The 14,156-nt window shown below is 41.9% G+C and overlaps 2 protein-coding genes across 7 annotated transcripts in view; both read right to left on the bottom strand.

The window, feature by feature from the left end:
• bmpr1bb (bone morphogenetic protein receptor, type IBb) overlaps positions 1-8,682 on the bottom strand; it is a 45,832-nt gene extending 37,150 nt beyond the window's left edge. For 2 of the 3 annotated variants that reach the window (XM_031856052.1, XM_031856050.1), the window contains exons 1-3: positions 8,591-8,682; positions 5,348-5,415; positions 3,024-3,187 (exon numbers count right to left, since the gene is read on the bottom strand). The gene's annotated coding sequence lies outside the window, so the exon portion shown is untranslated. The remainder of the gene's footprint in view (positions 1-3,023; positions 3,188-5,347; positions 5,416-8,590) is intronic. The other variant, XM_031856051.1, reaches the window with a different exon arrangement.
• A 608-nt stretch (positions 8,683-9,290) lies between these two features.
• pdlim5b (PDZ and LIM domain 5b) overlaps positions 9,291-14,156 on the bottom strand; it is a 32,999-nt gene continuing 28,133 nt past the window's right edge. For all 4 annotated transcript variants that reach the window (XM_031855525.1, XM_031855524.1, XM_031855523.1 and 1 more), the window contains 6 exons: positions 13,894-14,057; positions 11,553-11,733; positions 11,185-11,365; positions 10,674-10,794; positions 10,464-10,579; positions 9,291-10,347 (listed from right to left, as the gene is read on the bottom strand). In XM_031855525.1, the coding sequence (XP_031711385.1) occupies positions 10,258-10,347; positions 10,464-10,579; positions 10,674-10,794; positions 11,185-11,365; positions 11,553-11,733; positions 13,894-14,057 (853 nt within the window). In that variant the 3' untranslated portion in view covers positions 9,291-10,257. The remainder of the gene's footprint in view (positions 10,348-10,463; positions 10,580-10,673; positions 10,795-11,184; positions 11,366-11,552; positions 11,734-13,893; positions 14,058-14,156) is intronic.

Below are 14,156 nucleotides of genomic sequence, written 5' to 3' on the forward strand. Positions count from 1 at the left end.
ACACACACACACACACACACACACACACACACACACACACACACACAGAGAGCGGCCAAAAAAGCTCTGCCTCCTCTCTGTCCGAGCCTGTCAGCGCGACTGAGGGCCTCCTGTCTGTGATTGATGACCGGGGGTTCTGCATATTTCTGAAACCGCCGACACGTGTTGGCTCTGTTGGCTGGGAGTTGTCTTTGCTCTATTTAGTTTACATTATTCTTATTATTTCTCTGACCAACCCAGCTGTTGAGTGCATGCATGTGCGTGCGAGTGCACATACGCACCCGCAGGGAGGGGTTTTTCCATGCCTTCAGTTGTCCAGGTATGTGTAATGAAATCTTGAGTTTTGTTTTGAAAACCCTAGGAGTTCCAGTCATTTTCCTATTTAAGGTTTTTCTCTTAGCTTCCTTCTTCTCCCTTTTCCCTCTCACCCACTTGTACTCCCATGGAACAATCCACCCAAGGTTACTCGCTGCTTAATTTGCAGCACTTTCAAAAAGTTAAATAAACACATGTTTTAAAAAGGTGGGGAACACCCACCATCTTGACCACTTTGTGTCCAGAAGCAGAAAACTGTTTTTAATTGTAGAAAAACTGTGTGTCAACGCAGGCGTGTGCTTAAATCAAGCCTTTTTCAGCTCAAACTTGAACCAGGAAACCAATAAAGCCACAAGATGTTGGCCCTCGAGACAAAAGCCGCTTATCTTCCAATTTCTTGCCAGTGAGAGTAGTGTGCTTTAAACCGGTGCAATCGCTAATTTAACTTGATCTTTACGAGAAGAACAAGAGAACTACTGTTGTGTTGTTCAAAGCCGCAATACACAGGTGGAGAAAAGGAGGAGCAGCTGTTCACTGACACAAATTCGAGCACGATCATAAAAACACACACACACATACACCTCGTAAAAGTTTAGGGAGCGAACACAAACTCTAAAACAGAGACATGCTTGTGATAAAGGGCTGTTGAAGAAACAACTACTGCAGTTGACTTGAGATGCAGATTAAATATTGTTATCCTATATAAATCACGTGAACATAATGTTTCTCCAATATAAATGCTGAGTTATATTACTTACAGGCCAGTAGCATTACTGCATTACAGGCCAGTCACTCAATTTAACAGCTCCTCATTTAGCCTTTTTTCCTTAAATTGAAACGACGGACACTGAATATGCATGACTCTCTATGTCGTTCCAGCATATGATGATGTGATTGATGTGTGTTGACAAGCAGAAGAAGGAGCTGGAGCAGCACTCAGACAGACAGAAGTGAGCTAAACCAGATATGAAGGCTCCAATCTTTGTCCCTTACGTTAGTCTGATACTCGTCTAATACTGATTAAATGATGGACGGACATATAGTTTAACATGTCCATAAGCCAAAAGCAATCTGATTTACTTTCACTATAGGGTTTATAGCAACTAAACAAGTTTTAAATTTATATATCTGAAGAAATTCAATAAATAACCTGAATTATATACATACATTATCATTTTTGTGTTATGCCACTTTAAAGCTTCTTGGCAGAAGCTGAGAATGAACTTGGTTGTTGATTTTGAAGGCAAAATCTGCACAGCTCACCCCCAATTACGGCTACAAATTATACATATTTGAAACACGAGACAATTTAACAGAATTTTCACAGACCGGTCTCACTCGCATGTTCTCACACATACTTGTATACGCAGTCGTTCTAAAAGCGCAGATAAAGCTAATTTCCCGATTATACATTTTCAATTCTCCGTGAACAGATGTGGTTGACTGCTTTTGGCTGCCTGAAATAAAACCGAAAAAAAAAGGCCAAAAGCAAATATGAGATAAACCAAGAAACCATTTCATCCCCTGAAATTGTTTTCTGATCCTTAAATCCTAATCTGTTTATTCTGGCATGCCAACATGCACTTGTTTGAGGCCATTCATGTGTGACTGCAGCTCAACGTGTGCAGCTACAGAGAGGTAATTAACAGCTGTGTCTGCTCTTGAACACCTGCAATAACAGTCCAGGCTGTAGCAGGTTAGCTACTCTTTCTCCGTCTCTTTTTATTGTAATCCGATCCAGCCTCTCCTCGACGCGAAGCTCTCGGAGCCACCGAAGGGGCCAGACTTGGAAAGACAAGAAGAGAAGCCGGTCTCGTATCAGACTGTACAGAAAGCGTAACTAAAGATTAAGGGCACATGAGTGATTGGGTGTGGCTCACTCGTTTTCCCCTTTAATGTTGAGAGATATATATATATATATATATATATATATATATATAAAAAATACAGCACCACAGTACAGACCACACCTTCAAAAGAAGTCAATCAAGCTACTGAAAGTGTGGTTTTCCAACTCTTTCCCACAAGTGAGGCCATCAAGGAAGTCTGTATCCTTCAGGGATGTCATCAGGCCTCCGTACCACATACATAGTGCATAATTGAAGTAACTTAATCACAATTACGACACACTGCTACCAAAGTGGGTCATATAAGGCTGAATGTCAGTCACTATAGCGGTATTTATAGCTATAAAAAAAAAAGGTTTAACCATCTGCACTTTAATCTTTTCAGAGTAACACAAGACAACTAATTGAGCTCCAAAGAGGACAAATTATCTCCGCCTCAGGCCAAGCTGCAGGAGAACTGGTTAAAAAACAAACAGCGTTCAAAACGCCACTGGGGAAAGTCTGGAAAATCATGACAACACGTGCCAAAACACTTAACTGCTCCAACAAAGAACAGCAGCTGTCACAAGTTGAAAGTAAGCACCAGGGTGTGGCAGACACCATATAGAAAGCTCGGGGGTTGAGAACTACTCCAAACTGACATGCAAGCTACAGTAACATGACTCACCTTTTGTTTGCAATAGTAACTAAGTTGATGCAACGTTAAAGTCCTTTTCATGAACCGTTGACATGAGTTTAATCACCCGTCACCTGTTTTGGCTGGCTCACTAATCCTACGAGCACTGACAAAACTTGACAGGGATATGATGTAGTATTGCGCATGTGTGTGTGTGTGTGTGTGTGTGTGTGTGAGAGACTCACCTGATATGATCTATGCAAACACAGCTTCTTCTCAAACGTCACTGCAGCATCCTCCTCATCCGCCTCTATCCACCGGTTTCCAATGGAAAGCTCGTATTTCAGCACATTTCCCTGCAGGCGGCCTCACAGGTACGACTCTTAATGCCCTCTGCCCTCTACCGAATCTAAGGGGAATGCACATATGAAAGCCATTTCACAATCTGTCATCAGAAACACAAGGCTGAGCAGCCGGGAAAAACATGAACAAGACAGAAATTGACTTCATCTGTTTCTCCATCTCCTCTCGCAGTCTGAGTGGCACTCGCTGTCACTTGCTATTTAGCGGACAAGCGTGAGGTTCAATTGCAGAATCAGATACGGAGCAGAAGAAGGTCTATGGTTTAGATGACGTGCAAGAATTTAGAACAAAGCTTTGCAGATCAGTCTGTTGAAAGATCAAAACTGTCGAGGGAGATCACATTGATATGTTTTGAGTCTGGTGAAACACAGAATCCCTTCTTCACACAGATATAAGGAATAATAAACTTTAAGCAAGTACCACAAAGTATACTCCAGTAACCTTGAGCTAATATTGTGTCAGCAAAAAAACACACTGAGTCACAGCTGGGTACCGCGCTGAACTAACACAGCAAAGAGTGTTGAATCTCAGACTTTCCCTTTCAGCTGGAACAGGTGACCTTTGTGGGTGGTCTCTCTGACTTGTCTTTTCTTAATAAACCACTAAGTCAGGGCATAATTATGGGCTGACCTCCTGCCTGCTACCTGCTTGTCAGGTATGCATGTGTTACCTGAGAATAAGAGAGACTGTGTGTACACTGTAATATTTGCTGTGTGAATGTAAACATAGTTCTTGAAACATGTGCATAAAAGAAATGTAATCAACAACCTTCAAACGCAGTAATGATATTTGTATGATATGCTTTTGTTTTCTGTCCATCTTCTGGTTTTCACATGCATGCACGCACGCACACACACACACCGACTCACACACAGCTGTCTTGTATTTGCCAGGATCCAGCCGCAGATGGTGATACAGTGTGAACTTTAACACACGGATTCTTGACATTCCTTACGGGTGTGAGTTACTCTCCAATTCAAACCGGTGCTTGGCCTCGGCCCTCTTCACTTTCCTGCCAGCAGGTCACTGTCACAGAAGGAGTCCGAGCAGGCCTCTCCTAACATATACAGGCTGCTATTGTCCTCTCGTAGGAACAGTAACTCGAGTTATCACTGCCCTGCATGGGTTTGGCTCCCGACTGTACACCGAACCTCTACGTTGGAGCTGTGTCAGCATATTCTGCTGTTTATGATGGGTCTTGTAGTGGCAAGTTCATGGCTTAATGTAAAAGGAATGCTAATTAAATGATGCAGCACGCCTGCTCACTGTTTAAATCAAGGGGCAACAATATGCAGTGTATCCAGTTACCAATGATTTATTTGTTCTGCAATGCAATGACTCAAAATGTCTCTCTCTCTCTATATATATGCACGCACGCACGCACACACACACCGACTCACACACAGCTGTCTTGTATGTATGTGTATATATGTATATGTATATATGTATATATATATATATTTATATTTTAATACCTCCATTTGATGTAGTACAGTATTATAGTAAAATAATATTTCTATGCAGGAAAATCTGCTACATAAATGAGTTAAAGAGAAAAAAAAAATTTAATTGTTGGGCATTGTTAGACAAAAGAAATGTCTCATCTTTCATAAAAACAGTCAAGTCCTGCAATGCTATGGTAAATTGCTCAGGTGAAATCAAAACTTCCGAGAGTTTCTAAAACTTACTACACTCTATCAGATGTTGATCTCAGTCATTTCCGGCACTCCGGTCGGTAGACGGAGTCTGTGTCTTACCTGACACTTCAGTGGAGAAAACAGGATTATATTATAGTCAGTGTGGTGTATTTTACATAGCCATCCACATGCTCAGCAGAAAGTCAATTAGCTTGCCACTTTGGAGGCAAATTGCTGCAGAAAACACACCAACACACGCACGCACACACACACACACAGCATCAGCCCTGTGAAATACTACTTCTACTGCAGGAGAATCAACACTCAAGTCTATCTTGATCAATACGGCTTTTAGCTTTAGATTTCACTTTCTTCACAACACCACTGGTTTGGAAATCAAGTGAAACCACTCCAAATTACATTTGAGGGTTTATATTGGACATTTATCAATATGTCTCAGTTTTACTATCAACAAATTGCAGACAAATAAGTGCTTTGTTATTCAATTCATAGGAATCATTACGATGTTGAAAAACAACAGATATAGATTGCCCGAGAGCTCGACTCACCATCCAAACATAGGATATCAGAAAGCATCCTGTCACCATCCTGCCCCAGCTCCAGCACTTGTCTGTCTCTGGAAGAAAAACAAGTAGAGTTATTAGAAGGAGCTCATATGTCTGCCATCTACAACTGAAAGGACTGAGACTACATTTCAAGCTCAGGTCACTTCCCCCACTTTGACTTTCACCCAGTCATGCAAAATACCCCTTATCCTCTTCTGTTCCTCGATCTTCAATCATCCCCCACTCATCCTGTACCTCTTTCTCCTTTTTTTTTCCCCCTGCCTCTCTTTCTCTAATAACAGGATGTCGACTTTCTCTCACATGGTTGCTGACCTTCCAGGCAAAGAGCAGAGCAGCTTGCAGCTTTAACCAATTCCTGTTGCCCGCATTTCTCTCATCAACGACTATAGATGAAACGGTGAGCGGGACATCGGTACTTAGCTCTGGCCGTTGAATTAATTGTCAAAGATCCTGTGGAGCCTACAGGTAAGAAGAAGATTATTCCTAAGTGGAACAAGAGAAGCTGCATTACGCCTGTACTTCCTGGCTGATGGCAGCCAGAGTATAGCCACAGCATAACACTCTCAGTGATCAGTTTATCTGAAAGTAGAAATTCTAACTTGATTTAAATCTAAGAACTTTGGCCACAAAGTGATCGCTCGGACTATGTCTCCTCCAGAGAGGGACGAGTCTGTCTGGAAAAAAAGCAAGCACAGGCCTGCATCAACGTTGTTGCAAAGAAAATACGACTGTGTGGCTGTGTCTCTCCTTTGGTTTGTATGTGTGTGTGTGTGTGTGTGTGTGTGTGTTGGAGATACAGTACATTGTGATAGTGTGTGGGGGAAAAACAGCCAACCACTGCAGAAATCAGCGAATGAATGACAGATGGAAAAGCCATACTGTACCTGTGGAAAGCCTTGGTATGAGATGTTCATCTATTAGTGTGTGTGTAGAGGAGAAGAAACTAAAGGAAATGGTCTGGCAGCTGGAAAAGACATAGAGGCTGCCTGGGACATGTGTGTCTCTTGATATACTGTAGTTCCACCATACAATCTGTCTGACAGTCCACAGACTGCTTAAAGCCGGAGAGTTACTTTTCTTTCATTGTCACACGGACATCTCCTGCAAACCAGAGCGCTCCTCATTATCAAACAATCTTTCAAACTTTCTGGAAACCCCTCCCTCCGACATACTTGGTCATTACCTGTCCAGTCCTCAAATACTGCTCCCATTGAGCTTGTTAATATGCAGCAAAATATATCTTCTCTGATTGGCTGGACTCATTTCCTGTAATTATAAAAGGAGGAAACTAGGGAGAAGGGTTGCAGTTTGCTAAGTTTAGCTCGTGGACAAACCCAGACTCCACTATATCTACCGAGATCATGACTGTTTATGTGCATCAGAGAGTAGATGACCAACTCTGAATGAGTGTGTGTATTTGTGCAGGTATGCCCACATGGGCAGCCATTTCTAAGAGGAACTGGTGTCCTCCTGGAAAAGATGTCTTCATATTAAAAAAAAAAAAAAAAAACCTGTTTGGCAGGGTATCAACTGCAAGTAAACATTCTATAATCCAATGAATAATCTGTACACTTGCAGAGTTATTCTGCGTCTCTTATGTCAGTTTTTATGATTTTCTGCAGCCATAGTTCCATCAAGCCCACATATTTTGGAAATATGTGATGTCTCATCATCCTTCACTTTTCAACCATGGATAGAAGCCCACAAGTGTACAGACAGAATGTGCGGTTCAGTTTCAGGTCTTTCAGGATTACCATTAGCCAACATTATGCTACATACAGAGGTCTGTGAGGACTCCATGTCACAGGCCTGCCTTCATGCTGGTACTGTAACTTGGCCCATCGTGACGAATGTTGGTACGTTTCACACACACACAAGTCTGTGGTAGACCACAAAGCGCTGGCTTGCCATGCACCCTCACTTGACATGTCATCCCCATCGTGTAAGCCTAATGACGGGCATTACTCCTGCCAGGGGCAGAGCCAGGGCAAGGACTGGGTGGTGGTTTGATCGCTTTCTGTGTGTTTAATATTATCCCAAAACACTCACTTAGCTCTGCTTCAATGAGCTTCTCTGTCCTGAGTCACAGGGTGGTTGGTGCATTCAAAGACAACACCACAGACTTGCATGAGGTGCAGCATGTTCTCTCTGCACTCTGAGATGCTGGTGTAAACATCAGGACCTCAGTGAGTCACAGACATCAGCTCTGGTTCACAGACGCTCGGTGATCAACTGCAGAGCACAGAGCGGTTTTGTGCCATGCATTCATCAGCCAAATATTGCCATTGACGCCATGCCACTACACACCGAATGGCGATGGAGTCTTTAGCTCGCTGCCAAACATTAACACAAACAGTGGGATTTTCTTTTCCTGCACTGTATTTAACTCGCCCTCTCTCTACACTGATGAGCATAATCTTAATCTTAATTGACAAGTGAGCACAAGATGATTCTTGTGCTCAAATCGCATCACGAAGCCGAGGTTTAAAGTTCCATCTTCACCTTGGAAGCAGAAGTTGAGAAAACAATATCACTACAAGGTCCATTTAGTAACTCTCGGTCATATTAAGTGATCTTGAAGCAGATGGAACCAGTTTGGAATGACAATTCAACTTTAAAGTTAAGTTGGAAAATGGACATTTGAAAATGGCGACTAAGTAAACTGCATCCAGTGATGAAAGTGATGTGATCGAAAGCTCCGGAACAGCTAGTAAATGGACTTTGAGGTGATGACTGTTTCATCCAGCACATCATTAATGTTTCAAAGTCATAAAAAAGCACCATAAACGTATAATCAGATTTTACCCGGACAGACTTTAATTAACCATGTTCAGCTCAAGTCAATGTCAATTAATTAAACCTATAAACTCTTATCTTAACGCAATTTAGAAGAGATATCCTCCCCCAGGTCAGACGTTAAGACGCACTAGGCAGCGATCAAGGCACCAATTACTGATAAGCATCACCATCATCACAGACTCCACCAATAACACTGTCTGGAGTCCCGCAGCTGCTGCCAGCATCAAACTCAGCGCAGGCAGCAAAATAAGCACTTCGGTTGAATTCTAATGAACAGCAGCACGGACAACGAATCAGGCTTCGGTGCCCTCTGGTTTCACTGAGGAAAGCTTGATAATCACAACCGCAACAGTTCAGCTGCAGCTCACACCAGACTGCTGCTGTTGGGGAGGTTTTCTTTTTCTTTAAAATGCAAAGTTTCCTTACCGTCTCCTTCTCGCTTCAAAATCAGCTCCACAAGATCCCAGCTCGTCTCGATATGAACGCTGCCCTTGCTCTGTATTATTTGAATGTGTGCCTCTGTGTTGCGGCAGAGTTTTCTCAAGTGTACCACGGGTTATTTGAGGCTGGTATATCTCGCGTCGTCATGCGCACAGCTCCCACCTCCGACGTCTTGGAGCAGTGCACGTCAGTACACTCAGGGCTGTTCCTCCAGGTACATTATCTTCCCACAACACTCCCATGACTCAATTCACTCAACAATGTGTGTGTGTGTGTGTGTTTCCTGCTGACTTCCATTCCTCGGAATTGTTATTATGCAAGAAAGAATGCACCAAGTGTGTGTGTGTGTGAGTGCGTTTCTCCTGTCCCTATGGAGATGTTAACTTTGTCCTCTTACTGCAGGTAAAGCTCATGCTGGTGCCTGTCTGAATAATTACTGTCACAACTACGGATTTAAAATATGTATACCAAGAAAATTCTTTGCTGCTGTGCTTTCTATGCAAACATGAACATAAAAAGTGCATGTGGACAACACATACTGTAAATGCAGTATTTGCAGGAGTTGCTTTTTAATGTTTCAGTCAAGCCGTAGCCTCAAATAATGTATGAAGGTAGTGTTGTATGACATACTCGAAAGCTTCGATATCAATGTTGAACGCTTATATTTGAACTGAAAGTAAGGAGAGAGAGAGAGAGGTACTTTATTTATGTCCAATGTGCATACAGATTATGTCTTTGACAAAGGAAAGCTGAAATATTAATTAGCATTGTTTTGTGTTAATTGGACTAGTTCCATCAAACGTCAGAAAAACATCAACAAATTCATCATGACAGTAGAAAACAGCAGAAACACACTGCCACAGCAGAGGGTTCACTTCCTCCATATTTAACAAAAACAATTCAAATTCTGTGCATTTTAATGCCAGGAGCGAGTTTAATGAATGTTTAACAAAACACACATAAACAACACCATTCAATCTATTATGGGTTGTCTCTTTAATGACTGTACTTTATCCTTAGTATATAATTATTATCCGGTTTAACAATGAAACTTGACCTGCAGTGCCTAATTTTCACACTGCTGTACACATTACTTGTTCGTGCTTTTTTTTTTACTGGGAATGGTTACACACCACATACTTTTATAACAATAAAAAAAAAACATATTAAAATTTCCCAGAAGTCTTTTTGCTGAGCAATCCTTGCTTACAAATAAATAATTTATCCCCTTAATGTTAAACAATCAAAATGTCTAAAACGTTCACTCACTTAACTATTAGCATACCTTTCCCCATCAATATTTCTTTATAGTATGTGACCCCCGAGGGGCTCAGTAGGTCATTGCAGTAAACTATCATATTCTGTGTGAAACTAAAATGCCCATCAAGAGCTCAACAAAGCTTCAGCACAAATAAAAAGCTCAGCGCAAACATGTGCATCGGCAGGTGACATTTGAACTGGCAGGGGGCTGACAGTGTATTGAAATGTACTCCTGCATATTCAAACTGATATGACATAACAATATTAGAGCAAAAATAAAGCTTATAGTGGAACCTCTGACACAATGTTAGTTCTGAAAATAAGGAACATCTGACTGGAATATAAGTTGCTGTAAACTGACACCTTTGCCCTACATATCCATGAGAGGCAGGTCAGATGTTGACAGTGTGGGCATGTTTCTTGCACAGAGGCTTGTCTTTTTTGGAGAAGAACGCCTGACCTTCCAGACTGGTAGAGCAGACCTGTGGAGAGAGCCAAAGTTATACAGAGCTGTGTTGATATTCACACAATATTCTCAACATTTTCTCATTTTTTCGCTCTTGTTGTTGCTGTGAGTGAAACTGTCTCCTGGACCTACCGCACACACGAAGCAGGTGTCATGCCAGGTGACTCCTAGAGCATCCAGGAACTTGTCCCCTGCCTCGATGGCAAAGTCACAGCCGTGGCAACTCGCCCCAAACAACTTGTAGTAGTCTGAGTGAACAGCATGTTGACAGAATGTCAGTCTGTTTGCACACATGGTTTTCTTTAAAACATTTAGTTTACTGTTGTGGGCTTCCTACTGTACCTTTTTCACAGTATGGCTGTCCATCCTCCATGTGAAATGTGTTGCCCCTGATTGGCTGTTGGCAGCCGACACAGACGAAACAGGACACATGCCAGGTCTGTTTCAGGGCATTCATGACTTCCTGCAGAGAAAATAGAAGAAATAAATGAAGAACAGCTTGTTGAAGTTGTTAACACCATGATTTGAAACTTAAACTAATATTTTGGATGCGTGGCTTGTAGTGCACTTTGATCATTGAGATGTTACGCTATGTATTGTAGTCTGTTCTTCGATTTTGTATCTGTTCACAATCACATTTTTATTTTTATCTTGTGCTGCTGCGTAAAAGTCTTGGCCAGGATTTCCTTGAAGAAGGGGATTTATTAATCCCAATTGGCCTAATCGTGGTTAAATAAGGCATAAATACAATTAAAGGACAGTAAACATTGTTTTTGGAAACAAAACAAAGACAGAAAAGTTTAGACTTTGGCAGAGAACAATCCCCCCCCCCACCCACAGCTTTCTCACTCACCCCCAGAATCTTCTGGCGGCAGCTGCCGCAGGTGGGAGCGAAGAACTGCTCGTAGCAACGTTCGCAGTACACTTGGCCCTTCTCCTCCACAAATCCATTTTCTACCAGGGAGGAGTGGCAGTGAGCACAGTTGAATTCCTCGGGGTGCCATGACATGCCCATGGCCACAAGGAATGGGCCCCTTGTAAGAATAAACAAGTGACAGAGGATTCAAGGCAATGATGCAAACATTAACAGAAAACATCCACCTATTAAGGTAAAGTTTCTGCACGGTATAAGTTGTGCAGAATGTTGCACTCTAATTGAATATATATTTTCAACTGTTCCAAAGTTCTTACTATAAATGCAGTTTTTCTGATATTATTTACCTGATGACAATGTTGCACTTGTTACACATTGGGGTGCGTGTCCCGGCTGGGATGTGCTCAGCCCGCTGCACCACACAGTTGAGGTCCTGTGGATGTGGCTGTGGGGTGGGTCGATCTGGACCTTTGGCAGCCGGGTTGGTAACCTTGCCAAATGAAGGAGCTGCTCCGACCTTTGTAAAACCTAAACCAGCAGGTGAAATAATGGGTCAGTATTAGTAGTAGTATGTAGTAGATAAAGTAATGGACATAATATACTTTCCGAAATTTTAAATTGATAAACAATCAAGCAAACCATTAATACAATGCTTGAGATAATAATGATTTCATTCCACAGAATGATTTGATGATCTCTAACCTCCATGGCTGAAGCATGAGACAGCTGCGTTGGACAGAGCCACCCCACCCAAACTAGACAAGGGATCAATTTTTCCCACTGAGGGGAAACAACACATTCCCAGAGTCAGAGGAGACACCTGGAAAAATAACCCCCCCCCCCCTTTATCTCAAAACATACGGAGAGGATGCACAATTCTTCCTTCTCTCTCACTGTGAAAAGACACATCCAGGATGGAGGTCAGTCCTGTTTCTCAGAGGGAGTGCTCGGGGGGTAAAGACACTGGGGACAGAGACACTATTGAAAGAGAGCACCGTTATCAAAGACCTGGGAGGTCAAAGGACAAGAGCTCCCTAAATTTCCTTGAAGCGGAGAGCAAACAAACTGAATAAACAGAGCAGGGCTCTAGCAGGGATGTGAGAAGACCGTGTGAGTGGGTTTAACAGGAAGAAAGATACTAGAGAGTAAGTGTGACGGAGAAAAATATGGGCTCCAAAGATTCTCTCAGAGATTTTTTTTTTAGTTTATAATTATTGGGTAAAAAGGATGTTGTCATTATGGTTAATTTGAAAGGTTGCTCTTCTTAACACCATCAGCCAATTTCCAGTGACATCAACAAATATCTAAAATATCCACTTCCTGAGCAGGGCCATGTTCTTTTCTGAGCAGGTGTTTATTATTATTTTTCAGGGAATTTGAGGGCCTTAGCAAACCTGGAGAAGTTTTCAATCAAAAACATGCACATGTGGGATATTCTTTATGCTAATCCAATATTTTTAGAGTTAATATATTCAAATTTGACTAGGTCTAGTCTGTATGTTGTGTATTTCTTCAGTAGTCAGTATCAGTAGATGGTTTTGAGACAGCATTAAGATCTTCTTTTAAAATCTGTTCGGATATTTAACAGAAAATATAATTGCTATACATAACGGAAAATACCAAAAATGGATAAACACATTAAAATGAATTAAATGCGGTATTGATGCTGGGAAAATATTTTTCAGTGGAACTTTATAGCCTTATCTGTGTGACAGTTGGCGCAGTGAGGCGCATGGTGACAAGCTGTCAGTGGGGCTAAAATATTCTCAACGAATCCTTTAGCAAGAGAAACGATTGGAGGACATTTGTGAGTCCATCATTGCTGTCGTGCTGTATAAGGAAGATAAGGAGAAAAAAAACCTGAATCAGAGCAGGACTGCAGACTTCTGTTTTGTCTGTTCTGTCTCACTGAATTCAGAGACAGCAGGATGGAGAGCAATGCAAAGAAGTCGCTTTTTTTTTTTTTTGGTACGGCCTTAATATTCCACTAATTTCTTGCTTTAGAAGGTCGTTGCATTTTAAGTGCCAAAATCATTAATTCATGTCAATAAATGTAATGGTCACATTCCACATATTTCGGCCTGTATACTTGAACCCAAGTATGTGTTAACCTGATAAATAACACAGTCAACAGAGAACCAACTGTGGGCTCTCCAGCTCTCTCTCCCTGTGGCACCTTTCAGCAGCCAGTTTCTTAAAAAGGCCTCCAGGGAAATACGTTAGGGCACATAGTGCATCTGTTCTTGTATAAGTGCACACTTATGTCTTAGCAATGCTAATAATGACCCCTTTACTGATGCCTTTCAGCAAACATTTACCCTGACCAGCTCGAGGTCTCGTGGCAGGGATTGCTGGATTTAAAGAGCAGCCTTCACACAAAATAAAATACATAATTCTCAATTTCACAATCTATTTAACTAAGGGGATCTTGGGAAAAAGCCATTAATATAAGCTCATTAACAGAATACCTCTGGATGTTATAGAGCTCATAATCTTAAATGGCTTAGTGTCAGATATTAAACCTGCAATAAATGTTACGGCTGAGCAAGCAGTGATTTAAAAGAATGGGGCTGCCCTCTGTAGGCTAAAAGAAGCAACTACACAAAATAAACTGGACAGAACTACAAGCATTTGAGAGGCAGTGAACGTAACAGAAGTAGGGGAGGATTTCTGAATGTGTTCCTCTACCTGCTGGACCTCCAGGCGGGAAGGAAGACTTGTTCTGGGCCGCTGGGCTCTTGAACGTGGAAGCAGGGACGATGTTGCCATTCCTGGGTGATGCTGCAGATTTGGAAAAGGTTTTCGCTGCAGGCGAGGTGTGCACAGTGGGAGTGGTTTTGTCAACTGCCTCACTAGGAAACAGATGTAAATATTTTGTATAAATCATAACTCATTACACCACAAACACACACACACACACACACACACACACACACACACACACACACACA

This window comes from Anarrhichthys ocellatus, unplaced genomic scaffold (genome assembly GCF_004355925.1).
Source record: "Anarrhichthys ocellatus isolate YVR2014 unplaced genomic scaffold, GSC_Weel_1.0 scaffold16, whole genome shotgun sequence".
Lineage (NCBI taxonomy): Eukaryota > Metazoa > Chordata > Actinopteri > Perciformes > Anarhichadidae > Anarrhichthys > Anarrhichthys ocellatus.